A 24,340-nucleotide genomic window follows, 5' to 3' on the forward strand; every position below is an offset into this window, starting at 1 on the left:
AAGAACTGTTGCAAGGAAGGATTAGTGCCGTGAGAAGAGAGTAACAGATGCACTTCTGTGCATCAAAGTATGAAAGTTTTTCTTTAATCGGGGGAGGGAGGGTGGGGAGATCAGTCAAAGGAAGTCTCCTAAATTTTAACTTTCTAGAAATAGTGATGCCGATATTTGGATCTTTGAAGCTGGAAGTGCAGGTGGAAAATAATAACAAGTGATTGCATTTTGTATATGTGGGCATTGATTTAATCGTGATGTTGTTTAGGCCATCTAAGAGTGAAATACTGTGGATGCTGAATCTTAAATAAAAACAAAATGTTGGATGAACTCAGCAGGTCAGGCAGCATCTGTGGAGAGAAACAGTAATGTTTTGGATCTAAATTATCCTTCTACAAAACTGACTGTTGTTGGGAGTATTGCATGTAGGTCTGTGTACTTCAATATACAAATAATATCAAAACCATAGAAAAATTGCAACGAAGGTTCATGAGAGCTACACCAGATATGGGAGGTTCTAATTATGAAGCTCAAATTGAGGCTTTTTCTTTGGATTCAGAGGACTTGAAAAGCTTTGGAGAATAGATTTTTTTCTGGTAGCTGAATTTATTATACATGGTTATAGATTCTCTGGAAGAAAAAAGGGGAAGGTTAGAGTTTGTTTCCAGCAGATCATTAGAATATGGAGTGCTTTACCATGGTTGCCATTGAGACACATTGTGATCTAATTTTGAAGGAATTTGGATAAGTATTTGAAAATAAAAATGTAGAGAACACATGAAAGAGAAAAGGAATGAAAGTAGATTGTGCCAGTCACAAAAATGATAGTCTTAATGATGTCATAATATTTGTGATCCTCTGCTAGTAGTGCAGCAAAAAATGGTAACCTGAGATGATCAGACTTTATGGGTCAGTTAATCTGTCCATCAAAACTGAGGTGCGTTGAGAGCAACCTAATAATCTGTAGAGACCAGTGTTATAGTGGAAAAAACACAAAATTCACCAGACATAGCAGGATGAGTTTTGAAATGTACCTTAATGTATCTAATCGTGTTTTCTTGCTCAACAGCTTAACGTATGATCTACTTTATAGGCTGAGTAATGAATTCTATAGCTGTACATGTTGTCATTTGCACCATCTAACTTTGTTTCAACTTGAATTGTTCTCCAGTTTTTTTAATTGCATGTGTTAGCCTTAACTCAGTTGTAAAAGCACTCTTGCCAATGAGTCAGAAGGTCATGGGTTCAAATCCCATTCTCGAGAGACTTGAGCACAAAATTTGGGCTGCCAATCTATTGCAGTTCTGAGGGACAGCTGTACTGAGGTGCCACCTTTTGGATTAGACTTTAGGGGAGTCAGGATCTTGGTTTCAGGTGGTATTAAAAGATATTGCGGTGCTATGTTTTAGAACATAAAGTAAGAAATAAAACCAGTTGACCATTCAGCTGGTTTTACATATACTCTGAAGAAAAGTAGGGAGTTCTGCCCAGTGTCCTGGCCAACATTTATTCCTAAAGCAACATCTCAAAAAAACTTGCTGCTTGGGGATCTGCTATGTGTACAACTGGCTGCGGGTTTCTATACAATAGTCATTACATTTCAAGTGCACGTTTGCTGCAGTGTGCTGTGGGACATCTTAATATTGAGAGGCACTACAGAAATGCAAGTTCTTCAAATTTTACAGAACTTCCAGTCAATTCTGAGAGTATTCCTATCCCTGTAAATTATTATACAGTTCTGTGATGTTATCTCTGAACAACTGGAATAAGATCAACTCAGTATCTTTCTGTATAGTAGTCTTATCAGCAAAGGTTGAGCAGCTTGGGCTTATATCTATTGTAGTTTGGAGGAATGAAAGGTGATCTTTTTGAAACATGTAAGATTCTGAGGAGGCTTGACAGAGTAGATGCTGAAAGGATGTTTTCCCCTCATGAGTGAATCTGGAACTAAGGGGAAGAGTTTCAAATGGAGATGAGAAGGAATTTCTTCTGTGGGTTATTAATGTTTGGAATTCTCTACCCCAGAGTGCAGTGGAGGCTGGATCATTCATGGTTGAGTTTGATCTTATTTGAATGGTGGAGCAGTCTTAAGGGACCAAATGGCCTAATCCTGTTCCTATTTCTTGCGTGGCTGTGTTATGTTCTAGGACAAAAGAGAGTTGGTAGGATGGTTCCCCCTTTCTCCACCTCTCAATTACAGAAAACTTGTTTAACCCCCCACTGTGTTGTAATTGTTAAGAACAAATGATAGGTTTCGTCGCAAGTTTAAAAAGACTGACATTCTCACGTGCGTGCAGGGAAGTCCAAAAATTCTCTCTCTCCTCCTGCGATGAATTCTTGAAACATTACACATGTAGTTAATTTTGTGGTCCACTGAAGCAGAGTTTGAAAATTTCATAAGATATTCACTCTGCTTTATTGCTTGCAGTAGCAGGTCTCCTTTGTTCCAATTGAGGTCCCCCTGTCGTGAAAATCTGGTTCACTTCTTCAAACAATGAGGTGAAGGCCAGCAAGTTCACTGCATGTTAATGTTTCTGAGGCAGGATCCTGATCTTTCACTGATCTGGATCTCTCTCCTCTTGCTGTTTGAAAAATGTGCTGTATTAAATATCCTTAAGAATCCTAGTTTCTGTCAGGTGATCAGAGCATCTTTTTTCCATTGGCCAAGTTGTCAACCATTGTGAGAACATTGTCAAACAATGGAGTTCAAATTTTACCCAATCATACAGCATTATGATAGAATAGGGCTTTTTCACAGGAATTCAACTCCAAACCTAAAAGTACAAGTATTGTGAACAAGTATCTTTAATTATTTGGCTGGGAGCAGTTATTAATGATATGAAAGGTTTGTTGCATTTTAATCATTTCTCAATCAGATGTCCCAAAGTTTATATTTAGAAGTTTGTATTTTAATGTCTCATCCACATATGAAGATTAGTCGAACCTAAACTGCTTTGGTGAGCAATGTCACATAACTGTCAATGATACTTACATCAGTATGCTGATTGAAAGCAGACTGAATCAGTGACTAGATTGAAATTATCGACCTCTTTATATAAATAGTAATTTTCCACTTTCAGGTAAATGCCAGTGTTTAACTGCATTGAAATTGCTCAGCTAGCTCTGGAGTACAGGTCTTCACTACTGCTGGGATGTTTTCGGGCCCTGGAGCCTTCAGTGTATTCGGTATACTGTATCGTTTCTTGATCACGTGGAATTAATTGAATTTGCTCAAAACTGGCTTCAGTGATGGGGGATCTCTGGAAGAGATGGATCATCCACTCAGCAACTGGCTGAAGATTGATTGTAACCATCTTGTCATGCACTTGTGCAGGGTTCTGGTGGGTTTAGGTGAGAGTTCAGGTGTTTCTCCTATGTTGGTGCGAACTTGATGGATCGAAGGGCCTATTCTGCACTGAGTGATTCTATGATTCCACTGTTGAGCATGGGTGTGTTTGCAGAGCATCCTCCTGTTGTTTAATTGACTGTCACTGATAATGACTGTGGCAGAACTCTAGAGCTTTGATCAGGTTTATTGTGGAATTTCTTGGCTTGGTCAATAGCATGTTAGTCTTGTTTAGTATCGCATTGTGCTGTGTTGTAACCTCAACTGGTTAAAACCATGTTTCTTTAGGTACATCCGGTGTTACTCCTAGAACGTTTTCTATAATCCTAATTGAACCGGGGTTGGCTGCCTGGCTTGGTGGTGATGGTAGTTATCTGGGCCATGAGTTAGATTTTGTTTGAATGTCATTCTGTTCTGCTAATGGTTCACGTTCCCTCATGGGTACCCAATTTTGAGCTCCCAGGTCTGTAAATCTTATCCCATTTTAGTATGGTGATAATATAACATGTTACAATGGATGGTGTCTCAGTTTGAAATCTGGCCTTAGTCTCCATAAAGTCTGGTGTGGAGATGATTCATACCAGCACCATCATGGACTGATCCATTTACTCAGGATGAGCAAGGATAAAGTTGAGGATGGAGTCAAATAACCCTTTGGTTCCCCACAAGCCCAGTCTGGCAGCTATGTCCTTTAGGACTTGGTAAGAAGTTTAACAACACCAGGTTAAAGTCCAACAGGACAAAAGTCCAACTTTAGGACTTGACCAGCTCAGTCAGTGGTGGTACCACTTGAACATCTTTGTAATGGATATATAACTATCTCTCCAGAATATATTTTTACAAGCACATTTATGCATAGTAGTTGATTTCCTATAATAATGAATGTTAATATAAATGGCACACATTTTACCAGAGCATTGTTGTGTACTGAGGTTTTTCTTTTCTCATGGAGGTCTCTTTAAAGTAATAAACTCTAACCCAAGCCTGTGTTTGTTTAGCAATTAATCAGTTAGTGGATTTAGAAAGTAGTTTGGCCTGGAGCCTGAAACCTACTATCGGTAGCTTTTTTAATACAATCAAGTTTGTTTGATATATGATAGGCCTGAGCACGGTGGTTGATTCTTAACTGCCCTCTGAAGTAACGTAGCAAGCCATTATGTTGTATCAAACTTTTTGTGGGGAAACTGATAGGCTGTCAATGTTGGCCTTGCCAGTAACCCACATCCCAGAAATCGATTTTTAAAATGTGAATATTGACACCATAATAGGTGGGGTTTGTTTTAATTTAGTATAACTGAGCTTGTGATTGAATTGCAGCAGCCTCCTGAGCCTGATTATTTCTTCAATGAAATGCAATATGTACATGATAATTACATAATACAAATTATGTGCAAAAGATAAATCTGGATACTTTCAGAAGTGTGGTCCCAGGCACAATTGGGGATGATTACCCAATCTCCTCAATTCTGGCTGGAACTTGTCACCTAGTGCAAACTTTAAAAAAAAAGCATATTATTGCAACCATTTCTTTGCCCTCCTAAATCTCATGTTAAATCTAACCCGTATGAGCATATAGAGCACCAGATTCATTTGACAATTAACAGATCCAGTAACCTGACTCAAACGGTTACTAAACTACTCAGTATGGAAATTATTTTCAGTTTTTGGATCTTTTGGAGTGGTAGCACAAATTGAGAAGGATGTTTGGCTTCATTGATGAGAATAGTTTTAAGGTGCGGATCAGAAATTCCAAGGTCAGACTATGCCTCAACTATTTACTATTTTGGCATTAATGTGAGGATAAGGTGTTTTATTCTAGATTTGATTCTGTTGACTCGTTGGGTAGTTTTATCAAAACAAACTTTATTTAACAATATAGTTTAACTATAACAAATGAGTTGGTTAACATTTGAACAATACTTAAGCATATACTTGCATGCTTGTACTTGTTAACAGTCCTAGAACTTGTTGAACACCTAGAGAGAGATCTTTTCAGAGATGGAGAAAGAAAGACACACCTCTTACTACTTTCAGAACCAGGCAGAAACTTACTTTTTAAAAAAGAGACTGTGTATATTCCCTACAAGCTTAGCTCCTCCCATTAGTAATGAAAATCAACCTAATCCTAAAATAAATAAAAACCCTATTCTGATAATCCAGCAGGAACCTAAGTAAACAAAGCTGCATTAAACTCTTTAGACAAACAGGCATTTCTGTGGCCGCAATCGAGACTCCAGGATGGTGTTGCCTCCCTGGTGCCAGAGTCAAGGACGTCTGAGCGACTGCAGGACATTATTAAGGGGGAGGGTGAGCAGCCAGAGGTCGTTGTACATATTTGGTACCAACGACATGGGTGGGCAAAGGAATGAGGTCCTGAAATGTGAATATAGAGAGTTAGGCAGAAGGCTAATGTGAGAGTAGGAATAGGAGGATTAGGCAGATGAATGCCTGGCTTGAGAGCTGGTGCAGGGGGCAGGGATTTAGATTTTTGGATCATTGGGATCTTTTCTGGGGAAGGGCTGATCTGTTCACGAGGGATGGGTTACATTTGAATTGGAGGGGGACTAACATCCTGGCGGGGAGATTTGCTAGAGCCACTTGGGAGGGTTTAAACTAGTTTGGCAGGGGGGTGGGATCCAAAGCAATAGGGAGACAAAGAGAAGTTTGAGGACAGCACGGAAGTTAAAGAGAGCACATTAAGTAGTAAAGGCAGTGTCAGTAATCCTAGCACCAGACAGATCAGACAGAAGCAAGACAGAGCAAGGGAAGTCCAGATTAAACTGCATTTATTTCAATGCAAGAGGCCTGACTGGCAAGGCAGATGAACTCAGGGCATTGATGGGTACTTGGGACTGGGATATTATAGCAATTACTGAAACATGGCTAAGGGAAGGACAGAACTGGCAGCTTAATGTTCCAGGGTACAGATGCTACAGGGTACAGATGCTATAGGAAAGATAGAACAGGAGGTAAGAGAGGAGGAGGAGGAGTTGCACGTTTGATTAGGGAAAGCATCACGGCCGTACTGAGGGGATATATCCGAGGGTTCGGCCACTGAGTCTATATGGGTAGAACTGAGAAATAAGCAGGGGGAAACCACTTTGATAGGGTTGTACTATAGGCCACCAAATAGTCAGTGGGAAATTGAGGAGCAAATATGTAAGGAGGTTACAGATAGCTCCAAGAAAAATAGAGTGGTAATAGTCAGAGATTTTAATTTTCCCAACATTGACTGGGACAGCCATAGTATTAGAGGGTTGGATGGAGAGAAATTTGTTGTGTATTCAGGAGGAATTTCTCATTCAGTATGTGGATGGCCTGACTAGAGGGGGGGCAAAACTTGACCTCCTCTTGGGAAATAAGGAAGGGCAAGTGACAGAAGTGTTAGTGAGGGATCACTTTGGGACCAGTGACCATAATTCTATTAGTTTTAAGATAGCTATGGAGAATGATGGGTCTGTCCCAAAAGTTAATATTCTAAATTGGGGCAAGGCCAATTTTGATGGTATCAGGCAGGAACTTTCAAAAGTTAAGTGGCATGCTTTCAAAAGTGTGTTAACCAGGGTTCAGGATAAACACATTCCTCTTATAGTGAAGGGTAAGGCTGGCAGAAGTCAGGAACCCTGGATGACTCGGGATATTGAGGCTCTGGTCAAGAAGAAAGAGGCACAGGGCGGCACGGTAGCACAGTGGTTAGCACTGCTGCTTCACAGCTCCAGGGACCTGGGTTCGATTCCCGGCTTGGGTCACTGTCTGTGTGGAGTTTGCACATTCTCCTCGTGTCTGCGTGGGTTTCCTCCGGGTGCTCCGGTTTCCTCCCACAGTCCAAAGATGTGCGGGTTAGGTTGATTGGCCATGCTAAATTGCCCCTTATTGTCCTGAGATGCATAGGTTAGAGGGATTAATAGGTAGAAAATGTAGGGATATGGGGGTAGGGCCTGGGTGGGATTGTGGTCGGTGCAGACGTGATGGGCCGAATGGCCTCTTTCTGTACTGTAGGGTTTCTATGATGACGTGCATAGGCAACTGGGATCAAATGAATCTCTTGAAGAGTATAGGGGGTGTAGGAGTAGAGTTGAGAGAAATCAGGAGGGCAAAAAGGGGACACGAAATTGTTTTGGCAGATAAGGCAAAGGAGAATCCAAAGAGCTTCTACAAATACATAAAGGGCAAAAGAGTAACAAGGGAGAGAGTAGGGCCTCTTAAGGATCAACGAGGTAATCTATGTGCGGATCCACAAGAGCTGGGTGAGATCCTAAATGAATATTTCTCATCATTTACTGTTGAGAAAAGCATGGATGTTAGGGAACTTGGGGAAATAAATAGTGATGTCTTGAGGAGTGTACATATTACAGAGAAGGAGGTGCTGGAAGTCTTAAAGCGCATCGAAGTAGATAAATCTGCGGGACCTGATGAGGTATATCCCAGGACGTTGTGGGAGGCAAGGGAGGAAATTGCTAGCCTCATCTGTGATGGGTAAATTATTGGAAGGTATTTTGAGAGACAGGATCTACAGGCATTTTGAGATGCAAGGACTGATTAGGGACAGTCAGCATGACTTTGAGTGGAAAATCATGTCTCTCAATTTTGATTGAATTTTTTGAAGGGGTAACCAAGAAGGTAGATGAGGGCAGTGCAGTTGATGTTGTCTACATGGACTTTAGCAAGGCCTTTGACAAGGTACCGCATGGTAGGTTGTTGCATAAAGTTAAATCTCACGGGATCCAGGGTGAGGTATCTAAATGGATACAAAATTGGCTTCTTGACAGAAGCCAGAGGGTGGTTGTAGAGAGTTGTGTTTCAAATTGGAGGCCTGTGACCAGCGGTGTGCCTCGGGGATCAGTGCTGGGACCACTGTTGTTTGTCATTTATAGTAATGATTTGGATGAGAATGTAGGGGGCATCGTTAGTAAGTTTACAGATGACATCAAGATTGGTGGCATGGTGGACAGTGAGGAAGGTTATCTCCAATTGCATCAGGATCTTGACCAATTGGGCCAGTGGGCTAACGAATGGCAGATGGAGTTTAATTTGGACAAATGCGAGGTAATGTATTTTGGTAGATTGAACCAGGGAAGGACTTGGTTAATAGGGTGTTGGGGAGAGTTACAGAATAAAGAGACCTAGGGGTACATGTTCATAGCTCCTTGAAAGTGGAGTCGCAGGTGGACAGAGTGGTGAAGAAGGCATTCGGCATGCTTGGTTTCATTGGTCAGAACATTGAATACAGGAGTTGGAATGTCTTGTTGAAGTTGTACAAGACATTGGTAAGGCCACACTTGGAATACTGTGTGCAATTCTGGTCACCCTATTATAGAAAGGATATTAAACTAGAAAGAGTGCAGAAAAGATTTACTAGGATGCTACTGGGACTTGTTGGATTGAGTTATAAGGAGAGGCTGAATAGACTGGGACTTTTTTCTCTAGAGCGTAGGAGGCTGAGGGGTGACCTTATAGAGGTCTATAAAATAATGAGGGGCACAGATCCGCATTTAGATAGTTACATGGGTACGATGGGTATAGAGGGATATGGGCCAAATGCGGGCAATTGGGATTAGCTTAGGGGTTTTAAAAAAAAAATAAGGGCAGCATGGACAAGTTGGGCCAAAGGGCCTGTTTCCATGCTGTAAACCTCTGACTCTATGACTCTAAACACACCATTAGCTAAAATCAGCCATTATCCTTCATTCTCAACATTTCATAGAATCATAGGACCCCTACAGTTCAGAAGGACGCGATTCAGCCCATCGAGCCTGCACCGACAACAATCCCACCTCGGCCCTATCCTTGTAACCGTACATATTTAGCCTGCTAGTCCCCCTGACACTAAGGGGCAATTTAGCATGGCCAATCAACCTAACTCTCATCTTTCGAGTGTGGATGGAAATTAGAGCACGTGGAGGAAACCCATGCAGACGTGGGGAGAATGTGCAAACTCCACATAGTCCGGAATTAAACCCGGGTCCTTGTGCTGTGAGGCAGCAGTGCTAACCACTGTGTCACCGTGTTTCCCAGACAAATGGGCACCGCATAAAACAGAGCTTACTTTCAATCATACCCCTTACAAGAAATATGACAAAATTAAAAGGCACAGTATCATCACAATGCAGAGACTTTTAGAAAACTGATTGCGCCTTGACTGGAGCATTGTTTTCAAGCCTGGATGCCACGTTTTAGGAAGGATGACAAGACATTGGAGAGGATGCAGAAAATATTTACTAGAACAGTGTCATGAAAGAGGAGCTTCAGTTCTGTGGAGAAGTTGGTTTTCAAAGCAGAGCCTTGATTCATTCTGTCTAAAGTGGCGTTTCTTTCAGCAAGATAAATAGCACATGGAATGCAAAAAGCCACGCTAGTTAAGTAGGTGTTTTTCTGGTGAAAAGACAGTGTAAGAATACACATGCAGAATCATGTGGAGAGCAGCTTTGTTAAAATAGTTTTGGATGTGCAGGGTAAATAAGGAGAAACTGCTTTCAATGGCAAAATGATTTGCGTGATTTGGAGATGCCAGCGTTGGACTGGGGTAAACACAGTAAGAAGTCTCACAAAACCAGGTTAAAGTCCAACAGGTTTATTTGGTAGCAAAAGCCACTTGCTACCAAATAAACCTGTTGGACTTTAACCTGGTGTTGTGAGACTTCTTAAAATGATTTGTAACCAGAGGACACTGATTTAAGGTGATTGGCAAAAGAACCAGCGATGACATGAGGATTTTGCATGATCATGAATGCACTGCCTGAAAGAATGGTAGAAGCAGATTCCGTAGTAATATTCAAAGTTGGATAAATGAAGGAGAAAGATAAGCAGGGGTACAGGTAAGTGTAGGGTGTAGAACTTGTTATTGGGTAACTCTTTTGAAACATTGACACAAGCACAATGGTCTGATTGACTGTGCTGCATTATTTTATTATATTAAGCAAAAATAATCCTAGCTGAACCTTCCATTGTATACTCGTAGAAATGATTTTATTTGAAGTTACAACATTGTTACATGACTTTAAAACTACAATTTATGGAAGCAAATGTATCAAACGTGGAAACCTTGTTCCACTAGACAAACTCATGAGCCATCTATGAATCTTTGAAGTTCTATAGCACTTCAATGCTCTGTTTAAAAATTATATCTGGAGTTCACTAAAATTTCCTCAAATTCCAGAACTAATGGAAGCCACTGATTGCTAGTATGGTTCCTTCTGATTAGACATTCCTGATCAGTATTTTGGTCAGATTTAATGTGGAAAGTAAGAGCTTTGTAAATGTATTGGGATTATAGTTTAGAGGAATAATAGCAATTTGACCAGGAACAACTACAATTATTAAATCAAGTGGGAAAAGAAAAGGGTAAAAATAGCTGGACGAGGAAGAAATTAAAATTGATTTTCCTAGAAGTATTTAAACTTGTGCTGCAGTAAATAAATTTGGAAACTGCATGATTTACTTTTAGCCTTGATTCATTCTGTCCAAAGTGGTGTTTCTTTCAGCAAGATAAATAGCATATGAAATGCAAAAAGCCACAGTAGTTAAGTAGGTGCCTTTCTGGTGAAAGGACCGTATAAGAAAACACATGCAGAATAATGTGGAATCTAGAAGTTCCTGTTAGTGATTCAGTATTTCTCAATAGTGTGTGCTGTTGAAACCACCACAGGCTGATCAAATAGAAATGACAGAACTGGCAAGACTTTGCCCTTAATACTGTTAGTCTTGCCGTAAAACCCTTTGAAATTGTTGATTGTGTTGAATGAGGTCTAACTTGGTTTTTAATGATGCAGTAACTTCATAATCACTGCCTCAAGTGTTTATATTTATGACATATCAACGTTTGCTTGATATTTCACTTGCCTTAATCCCTTGATTATGTCCCAATCATTTAATTAAAAATTTCAATGCAATGAAAGTAAAGGATGATCAGTGCATTTTTTTACTACTTGGTTTGGTATCTGAATCCTTGTGTGATTGGCTACTTATCCTGCTTGATGATATTGTTTGATGCCTTCCCATGACTTGGCACCAGATTCAAACTGACTTTCGAAAAGAGAAAAGCCATGCCACAGAGATCACTAGATCTTTGTGGGCAGCTTGCTTCAAGGTCAACAAGTGCCATCACTTTGCTGTTAATTGCAAAATCTGTAGTAATTTTTGACAGTAATAGAGTTAGCAACTTTGCTTCTTGGTGGTTTGGAGTAATGTTTTACAAGCTTCTAAACTTATTTGATATTGATTTTGTTTTGGAAATTGATTTGAGTTGTGAAACAGATTATGAATTGTTAGATGTGTAAAATAACTTTAGGGTTGTATTTGATGCTAGTTATACTATTGATCTCTTCACATTTGAGCCACTTGAATATTGTTTCAATAGGAAACACATTTATTGGAACATTATTCCAAGTGTACAGAACACATCTGAATTTTTGCTAGACCCCTGGTTCTGGACTCCCCTGCTATCGGGAACATCCTTCCTGTCACGTCCTGTTAGATCCTCTTCATTCTTTTGAAGTCCAGCGAATATAATCCTAACCAACTCTATCTCTCCTCATACATCAGTCCTGCCATCCCAGGAATCAGTTTGGTAACTCTGCACTCTCCATTGCAAGAACATCCTTCCTCAGATAAGGAGATCTAAACTGCCTATAGTATTCCAGGTGTTGTCTCACCAAGGCCCTGTATAACGGTAGCAAGCCATGTAATATGAATGTTTGTTTTAAACCTCCGGCTTAATGCTGGAGTCTGTCCCTTTACCCAAGGCCATTGAAGAGCTCAGTTATGGAAATATGTAATTTTTTTGTCGGAAACTTTGGTGCTTGCATTGCCCATATTAAAATATTCGTTGATACTGACCTCCACTTTACAACCTATTCCTGTTCTTGATGATTGTAGAGTTATCCATTAAGGCAACATCTTTCCCTTTTCACAGAGGGTGGTGAGTGTCTGGAACAAGCTGCCAGAGGTAGTAGTAGAGGCGGGTATAATTTTGTCTTTTAAAAAGCATTTAGATAGTTACATGGATAAGATGGGTATAGAGGGATATGGGCCAAATGCGGGTAATTGGGATTAGCTTGGGGATTTTTTAAAAAATGGCGGCATGGACAAGTTGGGCCGAAGGACCTGTTTCCATGCTGTAAACCTCTATGACTCTATGATTAGTGAAGAGGAGCCCGTTAAACCACTCATTTTCCGTTCTGGTAATACTTGTTAATAAATGTAAGTTATTCACATGCTTTTAGAACACCTGTAATGTATTAATTCCTGTCCTCTTGTGAAACCACAGTAGTGCCTCTGTTAACCATTGAGACTGTTTATTATCAAACAGGTGCATAATGAGAGCAGTAGCACTAACTATTTTGGTGTTGAGAGAACATTTTTTTTTCTTCAGCCGGTCTCAAATTTGTCTCTGTATAAATGACTGCATGAGTCTTTTTTTAATTGGTACTAACAACAAACTGGCCATATTCCTTTGCTTAAATAATCAATAATAATTGCAGCTGCCTGCTGAGAACAGTATTAAAGGTTAATACCATATGTTCTTTGCAATTCTGCTAGTGATACTTGAAATTCTATTCGTTCCATGAATATGTAGTTCATGGCAAAATAATACGAATTCAGGAGTTCCCTGCAGTTGGCTTTAATGAATCATATTGTCATGAACTTCCCTAAAACCTTTGGCAGAGTCTGGTACTGCTTTCCTTTGTTTATTGCATGGTCCCTGACCAAAGCTGTGTTCTCCAATTATGTATCATTGCTGGAACTCTGGTTCATCCTCTTGGCCTGTTAGCGTATGGACTTTCCAGGGTTCTGTCTGCCTGCACTATTACAGTACTTTTTATCAATGACCATGCCCATGCATCACCCAAACTTAACCCTTCTCACTAATGAGTCATGATATTCATTTAGATTTTGCACACTGTACTTGCAATCTCAATCCTACTGAACTGCAATGGCTGAATCATTGCATCCATATCTCCTCCCTATCCTTCAATAGGACTATTTTTAAAAGCCTCAATCTCAAATCTAATGCCTACCTTTTCTTTGAAGGCCTTTGGAGTGCTGCTTCACCTTTCTATGATCTTTGCCTTAGTATGTTCTCTAACTTTTGAATAGCACCCCTACATCTCAAGTTTTCTCCAGTAAATTTGATTTTTAAAAAAATTCATTCCCAACTTCCACGTTGTAGAGTTTCGTTTCTCTCTGCTTCAAATAATACAAAGTTCACTGTTTCTCAACTTTTAGTTCTTCTGGAGTTGTTGCCATATGGTGTCTTCTAGTCAGTGTCATACCTTTCTCCCTATATTTGGCTCTGCATTGAGGTCAACTAATTTCAATATCTTTGCCTAATTCTTCCTTTGAATTACAGCTCCGGAGCTCCTTGCTGCCCTCCATCTATCCCACCATCTACACTCTTTACACTTGCCATTTACATTAAAATGGTGATGATTCAGTTAAGTCAATCATCAACCATTCCTGCCAGCAGAATATATCTTCCATGTTGTGAGTGGTTGTTGCAGCAGATTGACTCCAAAATTATCTTGTCCATGTCTTTAATTCTTTCACGATGTCGCTGGCTAGGCCAACATTTATTGACCCTGATTTTTATTTTGCCTTTATTCTTTGCATGTGAGTGTTACTGACAAGCCAGCATTTGTTGCACACCCCTAATTGCCCTTGAAATGAGTGGTTTGCTAGGCAATTTCGGAGGGCAGCTAAGAATCAACCATATTCGCATGCAGGCCAGACCAGGTAAGGAGGGCTGATGCCCTTCTCTAAAGGACCTTAGAATGGGTTTTTGCAACAGTCGATAATTCCATGATCACTTTCTGAGATGAGCTTTAATTCTGGATTTTATTAATTTTAAATTACACCAGCTATTATGGTGGGATTTGAACCCATGTCCCCTGGCATTAGCCTGGGCCTCTGGATTCCCAGTCCAATGACATTACCACTGTTTCTCCCACCGTCTTACCCTTGAAGGTGCTGGTGTGCTGCTACCCTGAACTGCTGCAGTGCATGTGGTGTAGGTACACCTGCCATGCTGTTAGCAAGAGAATTCCAGATTTTGACTCGGCATCAAAATCGGGATGATGTGTGGCCTGGGGGAGAATTTGCATGTGGTGTTAGCATGCATTTGCTGCCTATGTCCTCGGGAGCTAATAGAGGCCACTGATTTGGAAGCTGCTGTCGAAAAACCTTATTATTACAGCGCTGCCTTTTGTTAATGCTGCACACTGCTGCCACTGTGTTGTTGGTGAAGGAGGGAGTGAATAATGAAGGTGGTGGTAGGAATGCCAAGCAAACATGTTGCTTTGTCCTGGATGGTGTCGCCCTCCTTGGGTGTTGCTGGAGTGAAGTACTCCTTAGCATTAATTTGTGAGCGGAACCTCTGGGTTTCAATTCATTATGTGGAGATGCCTGCGTTGGACTGGGGTAAACACAGTAAGAAGTCTCATAACACCAGGTAAAAGTCCAACAGGTTTATTTGGTAGCAAAAGCCACTAGCTTTTGGAGCGCTTGCTGCTCCTTCGTCAGGTAAGTGGGAGTTCTGTTCACAAACAGGGCATATAAAGACACAAACTCAATTTACAAAATAATGGTTGGAATGCGAGTCTTTACAGGTAATAAAGTCTTAAAGGTACAGACAATGTGAGTGGAGAGAGCGTTAAGCGCAGGTTAAAGAGATGTGTATTGTCTCCAGAAAGGACAGTTAGTGAGATTTTGCAAGCCCAGGCAAGTCGTGGGGATTACAGATAGTGTGACATTGGCCGAGTTGAAAGAGTATGTATTGTGTACCTGGTGGATGGTGTTCTCACGTGAGATGATGGCATCTGTGTCTATGATCTGGCACGTCTTGCAGAGGTTGCTGTGGCAGGGTTGTGTGGTGTCGTGGTCACCGTTCCCCTGAACGCTCGAGGTGGCCTTCACGACACACGACAACGCACAGTTGCTGAGCAGAGACTGATAGCCAAGTTCCGCACACATGAGGACGGCCTCAACTGGGATGTTGGGTTCATGTCACACTATCTGTAATTCCCATGACTTTCCTGGGCTTGCAAAATCTCACTAACTGTCCTTTCTGGAGACAATACACATCTCTTTAACCTGCGCTTAACGCTCTCTCCACTCACATTGTCTGTACCTATAAGACTTTATTACCTGTAAAGACTCGCATTCCAACCATTATTTTGTAAATTGAGTTTGTGTCTTTATATGCCCTGTTTGTGAACAGAACTCCCACTCACCTGACTAAGGAGCAGCGCTCCGAAAGCTAGTGGCTTTTGCTACCAAATAAACCTGTTGGACTTTAACCTGGTGTTGAGACTTCTTACTGTGTTTCAACTCTTTGGCATTTTGCTATATAAATTTGCTGATTTTGTTTTCTTTAACACAGTTTACTCTACAAAGATGCTTTAGCACTTCAGCTTTCTGAATGTCTTTTAGAACTGTCCTTGTGGTTTTTGATTTGGAATAGTTTTGCATTCTATCTCAGAAATCATCTGAAATCTGCAAATTGGTAAGGAATGGATAGTTTGCATTGTATAAATTTGTAATGTTCTGCACAGCGCTTGCTGAGTGTTTTTAACTGCAATTTTGGTCAGTGATTTGTAAGTGGATATCTAGTACATTTTCTCAGTAAACGTTTAGTAATATTGTATTTTGGACTTTTAAGGCTGTAGTCAAGTTGACTTGAAAATACTATTTTAAACTTTTAAAGTTTGTTTTGTTGTAATGTTGGTCAAGAAATTTTTAATTCTATTTATACATACAGGATCATTCCTTCAGAGGAATGACAATAATTGAAAATACTGCAATGAATGTCAATCTATCAATTATTTGTATCATAAATTTCATTGGATTCTTCATACAAATCCAAATGTAATTACAAATTATTGAAAAATAAACTATTGTGTCATCCTATCTTGAAAGTAACCACTGGTAAATTTTTTTATTGTTTGCCATAATTTAACTTCAGTAATGAAGTGGTCAGCAAACAAAAGATAAATTCTGTTCCTTTTCCAGGATCGAACTAGATTATATGACACTTTAAACATGCATTCACTGGAGAGTTCACTGATCGACATCATGAGAGCTGAACAGGACCCACTAAAAGGTAAATGCAAGCCTCAAGACGAATATTGTAAAGTTTTTAACAATAGGCATTCAATTAAGGTTCTGTGGTTACAGAATGGCTATCTTCCACAAACTATTAACCGAAACTAGAATAATACAGTTTTAGGTTAAGCATAACAATGCTAAAGTTTAGAAAAAAATTAATTTGAAGGTTTGATTAAAGGTCCATCTGTGACAAAACTTGAAAGTGTTTCTGCCTTTCCTTGTTGTGCCACACTATTTCTAGCCCAAGAGAGCAGATGACTCATGGTTTAGGATTTCTACTGATATTGACAATAGCAATCTGGAGTAACTTTTTCTATTTTTCTTTTTCCTGTTGCCCCCCCTCCCCTGGTTTGGTGGACAGTACTTGTCACCTGCCTGTGGTGACACAGCTGAATAAATTCAATGTTTGTGTGACTGAGAATCTGTTAATTCTGAACCCACAGACCACAATCAGTAAGGAGGCAACAACACCACCTCCATGATCATCCTCAACACTGGTGCCCCACGAGGCTGTGTTCTCAGCCCCCTACTATTCTCAAACACCTATGACTGTGTGGTCAAATTCCCCTCCAACTTGATTTTCAAGTTTGTTGACAACACCGCCATAGTGCATCTCAGACAATGACGAGACAGAGTACAGGAATGAGATAGAGACCAAAAGGGAAAATGCTGGAAATTCTCTGCAGATCTAGCAGCATCTGGAAGGAGAGAAAAGAGCTGACGTTTCCAGTCCAGATGACCCTATGTCAAAGCTAAAAGGCATAGAAGGTGAGAGATATTTATACTGCAGGGTGAGGGAACGAAAGATGAGTCGTAGCCACAGAAACCAGGGGAAAAGACTGCTAATGGCTGTCCAGAGAGAATAAAGGATGTGAATGGCCAAAAGGCAGAGAAGCTAAAATGAGGGTAAGATGTGTTGGGGGGAGGGAGAGATGGATGGGACAGAGGTAAAATTTAGAAAAGGGGAAGTGAAAGGAGATTAGGCAGGGGGGAGGAGGGGGGAAGAAAAATGAAGAAAGACAATAAAGAAATAAAATGTAGAGAACAGTAAAAAAAATTAAATAAAATAGAATGAAACCAAAGGGGTCAAGGTGGGGTAGAGCAAATCATCTGAAGTTGTTGAATTCGATGTTGGGATATGAAAGCTGTAAAGTGCCTAGTCGGAAGATGAGATGCTGTTTCTCCAGTTTGCGTTGAGCTTCACTGGAACATTGCAGCAGGCCAAGGACCGACGTGAGCATGGGAGCAGGATCGTGGCAAGCAACTGGAAGGTCAGGGTCCTGATTGCACACAGACCGAAGGTGCTCAGCAAAGCGATCACCCAGTCTACACTTGGTCTCTCCGATTATAGAGGAGACCACATTGGGAGCAGTGAATGCAATACACCAAATTGAAAGAGATGCAAATGAAACGCTGCTTAACCTGGAATGAATGTTTTGGACCTTGTGATTGCATGGGAAGGTGTCATGAGTGACGGGATAGGTGTTGGGTATAGTGGAGGGGTGAACAAGGTTATCCCGGAAGGAATGGGGTCTCTGCAGAATGCTGACATGGAGTGAAGGGAAGATGTGTTTGGTGGTGGCATCACGCTGGAGTTGGCAAAAATGGTGGAGGATTATGCTTTGCATGCGGAAGCTGGTGGGGTGAAATGTGAGAACAAGGGGTACTCTATCCTTGTTCTGAGACGGAGGGGGTGAGGGTCATGGCGCAGGAGATGGACTGCATGCTGTTGAGGGCCCTGTCGACAACTGTAGATGGGAATCCACGGTTGAGGAAAAAGGAGCACATATTAGAAGCACCACTTTGGAATTTGCATCATCGAAACAAATGCGACGGAGGCGAACCAGCTGAGAGAAAGGGATGGAGTCCTCACAGGATGTAGTGTGTGAAGAGCTGTAGTCCAGATACCTGTGGGAGTCAGTGGGCTAATCTGGTGAACTGGTGCAGAGACCATATCTTCCTCAATGTCAACGAAACAAAGGAGATTGTCATTGACTTCAGGAAGGGTAGAGGAGAACATGCCCCTCTCTACATCAACGGGGACGAAGTAGAAAGGGTCAAGTTTTTAGGTGTCCAGTTCACCAACAGTCCCCCCCCCCCCCCCCCCCCCCCCCCCCCCCCCCAATGCCTCTACTTTCTCAGAAGACTAAGGAAATTTGGCATGTTAGCTCCAACACTCCAACTTTTACAGATGCACTATAGAAAACATTCTTTCTGGTTGTATCACAGCTTGGTATGGCTTCTGCTCTGCCCAAGACCACAAGGAACTACAAAAGGTTGTGAATGTAGTACATACCAACCTCCCATCCATTGACTCTGTCCACACTTTCCGCTGCCTTGGCAAAGCAGCCAGCATAATTAAGGACCCCACGCACCCCGGACATTCTCTCTTCCACCTTCTTCTGTTGGGAAAAAGATACAAAAGTCTGAGGTCAAGTACCAACCGACTCACTAACAGCTTCTTCCCTGCTGTCATCAGACTTTTGAATGGACCTACCTTGCATTAAGTTGATCTTTCTCTACACCCTAGCTATGACTATAACACCACATTCTTCACACACACCTTTCCTTCTCTATGAACGGTATGCTTTTGACGATAGTGCAAGAAACAATAATTTTCACTGTGCTAAAACATGTGACAACAATAAATCAAATCAAAATCAAATAATTGTTTAATGAGGTAATTGGCATGTTTTAATTTGGGTAAAATGCTAATTGGGTTGTGGTGTATAACAATGATTTGGATTTTTAGATGGGTTGAATGGTATATGTGGATCTTCAAAATATTGGGGATTGAGAGGAATTAAATATAGCCATGTATCAGTATGGAAGCAATGCGAGATATGTGGAAATAGAGTTCCAACTTGCTGCCTGGGAGCAAGACTAATGTGGGAGATCAACTAGTTTACTTCTGTTGAAACCAATGCAGGCTAAAAATACACTGCTCTGTAACAACCAATTTTATATCAAGTGGCTAATTTGCAAATTCAAGTTTATGCCTAACAAGCTGATAAAATAACCCATGGTGCAAATTTGTATTGTGAACTTAAATATTCCTGATTATTATATTGCCCCCTAACCTACATATCATGGGGCACTAAGTTAGCATGGCCAATTCGTCTAACCCTACATATCTTTGGACTGGAAGGAAGCAAGAGCACCCAGAGGAATCGCACGCAGACACGGTCACTCAAGGCTGGAATTGAACCAGGGTTTGTGGTGCTGACTACTGTGCCACTGTACCCATTAGTACCTTGGCCATGCCCTGCATAACTTGCATAAGTAAAAAAAAAGTACACATTACAGAGACTTCTTTTAATACCTCAGCCATGCCCCCTAACTTCCATGTGTAAATTCCCTTATTGGCCCTGTTCTTTGAGTATTTATATGCCTATAGAAGACTTTGTTCCCCCTTTGGCTGTCAGTTTTTTCTCATCCCTCATCACATCTGTCATGTGCTTTTCACCTCCCATGTGAACCCTCTGTTTTCCTCTTGGTTCTCAACTGTATTTTCTACCTGACACCTGTCAGAGGTACACCTTTTTCTGCCTTGCCTTTTATTTTCATTTCCTTTTTCATTCAGGGAGCTCTGGATTTGTTTGCCCTAATTTCCCCTTTTTTAGGAATATATTTTAACTGTGTCTGGACCATTTCCATTTCGAAGGTAGCCCACTGTTCAGCTATAGTTTTCCCTGCAAAACCTTCATTCCAGTCTAACTGGTACAGCTCCATGCTTGCCCCATTTAACGACACGGTGGATAGAGTACCCTTCGTCGTCCAGTACTTCCCCAGAGCGGAGAAGCTACGACATCTCCTCCGGAGCCTTCAACGTGTCATTGATGAAGATAAACATCTCACCAAGGCCATCCCCACACCCCCACTTCTTGCCTTCAACCAACTGCACAACCTCAAACAGACCATTGTCCACAGCAAACTACCCAGCCTTCAGGAGAACAGTGACCACGACACCACACAACCCTGCCACAGCAACCTCTGCAAGACGTGCCGGATCATTGACACGGATGCCATCATCTCACGCGAGAACACCATCCACCAGGTACATGGTACATACTCTTGCAACTCAGCCAACATTGTCTACCTGTTACGCTGCAGGAAAGGATGTCCCGAGGCATGGTACATTGGGGAATGTACGACAACGGATGAATGAACACCGCTCGACAATCACCAGGCAAGACTGTTCTCTTCCTGTTGGGGAGCACTTCAGCGGTCACGGGCATTCAGCCTCTGATCTCTGGGTAAGTGTTCTCCAAGGCAGCCTACACGACAGCGCAGAGACTGATAGCCAGGTTCCGCACACATGAGGACGGCCTCAACCGGGATCTTGGGTTCATGTCACACTATCTGTAACCCCCACAACTTGCCTGGATGTGCAAAATCTCACTAGCTGTCCTGTCTGGAGGCAATGCACATCTCTTTAACCTGTGCTTAATGCTCCCTCCACTCACATTGTCTGTACCTTTAAGACTTGACTAGCTGTAAAGACTCACATTCCAATCTTTATTCATGTAAATTGAGTTTGTGTCTTTGTGCCGTGTTTGTGATCAGAACTCCCACCCACCTGACGAAGGAACTGCCTGTTCTGAAAACTAGTGGCTTTTGCTACCAAATAAACCTCTTTGACTTTTATCTGGTATTGTAAGACTTCTTACTGTGTTTGCCCCATTTAAGTCAGCCCTCTCCCAGTTACTTTTACTCTGAATTGCCAATTATCCTTTTCTATCATCATCCTAAACCTTGCAATACAATGATCACTGTCTCCGAAATGTTTCCCCACTGACGCCCTTCTCACAAGTTGGTTGTCTATAGATTACACTGAGCAATGTAATTGCATCCTTTTTGTTTCTTCGCTCAAGCCAAATTGATTCTGCCCTTGAGTCCTCTGGAACCTTTTCTTTCTCCAGCACTGTAATGCTCTCCTTAGCCAATATAGCCACCCCTCCTCCTCTTCTCTCCTTTCCTATCTTTACTGAACATCTTGTATCCAGGAATATTAAACACACAGTCATGCCTTTCCTTGAGCCAACTTTGTTGCCGCCACAACATATTTCAACAATGCAATCTGCATCTGTAATTCCCCAGACTTACTATACTTTGTGCATTCACAAGCTAGCCTAGACCCGAAGTTTTTGCATCTGATTTTGGCATTGGTGAGCATCGGGTATTTCACTCCAGCTATGATTCAAGTGATCCACTATGAAGCTTTTATCAAACAAAGTTTATTTGAGGACACAGTTGGAATATAAGAGTTAGCATTTTTGCCAATTGCAAGACTTAAACATGATATAGTACAACTCTTAGCAACTACCTATCTCTGTTGTTCCAATTTAAAAGCAACCCCATAGGCATATACCCGTCTTCAGAATTAGTTAGCATTAAACAAGTATGCTCACGTGTTACTAGATTTCCAGCTTTTAACACCTATAGACAGAATTCCAAACAGCCATTTTCAGAGGATATATCCTTAAGGCTGCAAAACAGAGAAGTAAACCTAGTCTCTAACAGCTTCTGGTCTTCAGACTTCAGAGACAGAAAAGGATAAATCTCTGCAGCTTCCAAAACAGTATCTGAAAAACTAAGCTGGAATTCTGAAAATATAGCTGTCTCCAGTCATATAACCTGACCTGTCAATTATCGCAATCAAGCTCTACTCTGCAATCCCAAGGGAACAGTAGAACAACAGAACACTGCATAAAACAAACATGTCAGTCATGCTGTTTCAGCAACAATAGAGGACACCGGCTGCAGAGAAAATGGCTCCAACAAATGCCAGGGACTGCTATAAATATTCTGCAGAGAAGCAGGATTAAAATACATTTCTTAAAGGCACAGTATCGTCACACTGTTAACTTGCTGTGCTTCTAGTACGTCCCAGTATTTTGTGCATCCTGCTATTCTTCTATTTCCTCTTGGTTTCCACACCATTGCCAAGTTAACGTAAAGCCCTCCCAACAGCACCAACAATGTCCCACAAGGAACTCCTTCCCAGTGCAACTCAAGTGCAACCCATCCACCTTGCAATGCCTCGAGATTCACAGTAAAACAAATGGAAGAAAAATACACAATAGAGCAGTTGGACCAGGATTTAACTATTAATGGGATGAAAAAGACCTAATGAACTAATATTATTTATCTTGACTGTCTCCCTGGATTCCTAGCCGCCTCAATTCCAACTGGCTCAAATTGGCAGCTGTCTATATCTTGTTTTGCTTGCTCATCTCTCAATTGTGGATTATGTTTTAAATATCCTTGTTTTTGAATTACTGTGAAACTATGGATATCCATTCTCTTCAAATTTTATATTCCCTACACTCTTCACCACAAATCTAGTCTTTTATGCAAGGAATATTGCAACCCTTTAAGATCCACAATGGGATTAAACAATAAGGTTGAGTTCTGGTGCCAGCGTTCTTTGGCATATCCTTTTCTTTGCTGTCACTGTCACAGTTCATCTACAAAAGGTACCTACATATTCAGTGTAAAACTGTTCAACCTTGCCCACCGGAGATCAAGATAAAAGTGTGCCAAGTCTTCAGCGTTGTCACACCTGCATTCCATGCAGAGGAACATGTTCAGCAGCGAATGGATGGACTCTATCACCTGTTAGGTTTATTTCAACATCAGTAAGACTAATTTTATGGCTCAGGATATTGCCAAATAGCCATCAATCAACATTGACAATGTGATGCTGAAGGTTTTTAATAGCATCACGTATATCTAGGCTTTACAATCACTAATAATCTGTTACTTGATGCTGAAATCAACTTGCCTGTAGCAAAAGCTGTAGCTGTAAAAGCTAAAGTTTATTTATTAGTCACAAGTAGGCTTACATTCACATTGCAATGAAGTTACTGTGAAAATCCCCTAGTCGCCTCGCCACAGTTTGGCGCCTGTTCGGATACACAGAATTTGTCATGGCCAGTTCACCTAACCTGCACATAGTGGTGCTAGCCACTGTGCCACCGTGCTGCCCTGTTATGTCAAAGCTGAGCAAGTGTGTATAGAACAACAGCAACCTGACCAACATACCAGATTGCAAGTCTATCAAACTTGCTGCGGTGAGGGTGACTTGATGTTCAACGTTGTTGCCATCATGGAATTTGTAATATTCTGCACGTGCAAATTGTCAAGGTATGTTAGTGGGTATTGCTTTAATTTGCTTCATTATTTTACCTTGTAATATGTGAGACAAGCCTGCAAGATGGCTGGTAAAGATGCATTAAGAGATCAGGATTGCCCACCCTGGAACAAAAGTTAGAAGCGCTATGACATGAGTTCACTTGGGCTTCCGCTTATGACTATGTACTCCATCAAAAAGAATAAAGATAAGGTAAAGGCTAGTGGCCCAAAGTACTCTTGCTCTTAAGTGCTACAAAGATTATCTGCATGAGATGCAGCATGTTAGGAAATATGGAATGATTGAGGGTGTGGATTGAGGACTAAACCAATGGGTTTAATTACCCGAAACAACAAGGTGAGAGTTCTACCATCGAAACTTGCATTGCAAACCATGGTTGGTTTGATAGATTCAAAGGATGCCATAGCCTACACAACATCAGAATAAATGGTTGAGCTAAGAGTGCAGGCAATATATAGTGCCCAGTAATTCCCTTGCCAAGTTGAAAGCTGTCATTGAGGGAGGCTATTGCAGCTCAGCAAATCTTCAAAGTGAATCAGATGGGCCTTTTTCCCCCTTTGGAAGAGATGTCTAAAACTGCACCAGGATTCAAGTCAGTGTAAAATTGGTTGACTTTGTTATTGGATGACAATGCAGAAGGTGACTTCAGGATTCTTTGCTTGTGTTGGCCACCAAAGTCCAAGCGCAATGAAGGATTAGGGCAAGGGACATCTTGCAATAATTTTGGAGGTCAAATAAGAAAGCTT

The 24,340-nt window shown here is 41.2% G+C and overlaps 1 protein-coding gene across 2 annotated transcripts in view; it reads left to right on the top strand.

Moving 5' to 3' along the window:
• Positions 1–24,340, top strand: part of cpeb4b (cytoplasmic polyadenylation element binding protein 4b) — a 95,458-nt gene that overhangs the window by 13,996 nt on the left and 57,122 nt on the right. For both annotated transcript variants that reach the window (XM_078231158.1, XM_078231159.1), the window contains exon 2: positions 16,343–16,433. In XM_078231158.1, coding sequence (XP_078087284.1) covers positions 16,343–16,433 — 91 coding nt within the window. The remainder of the gene's footprint in view (positions 1–16,342; positions 16,434–24,340) is intronic.

This window comes from Mustelus asterias, chromosome 16 (assembly GCF_964213995.1).
Source record: "Mustelus asterias chromosome 16, sMusAst1.hap1.1, whole genome shotgun sequence".
Lineage (NCBI taxonomy): Eukaryota > Metazoa > Chordata > Chondrichthyes > Carcharhiniformes > Triakidae > Mustelus > Mustelus asterias.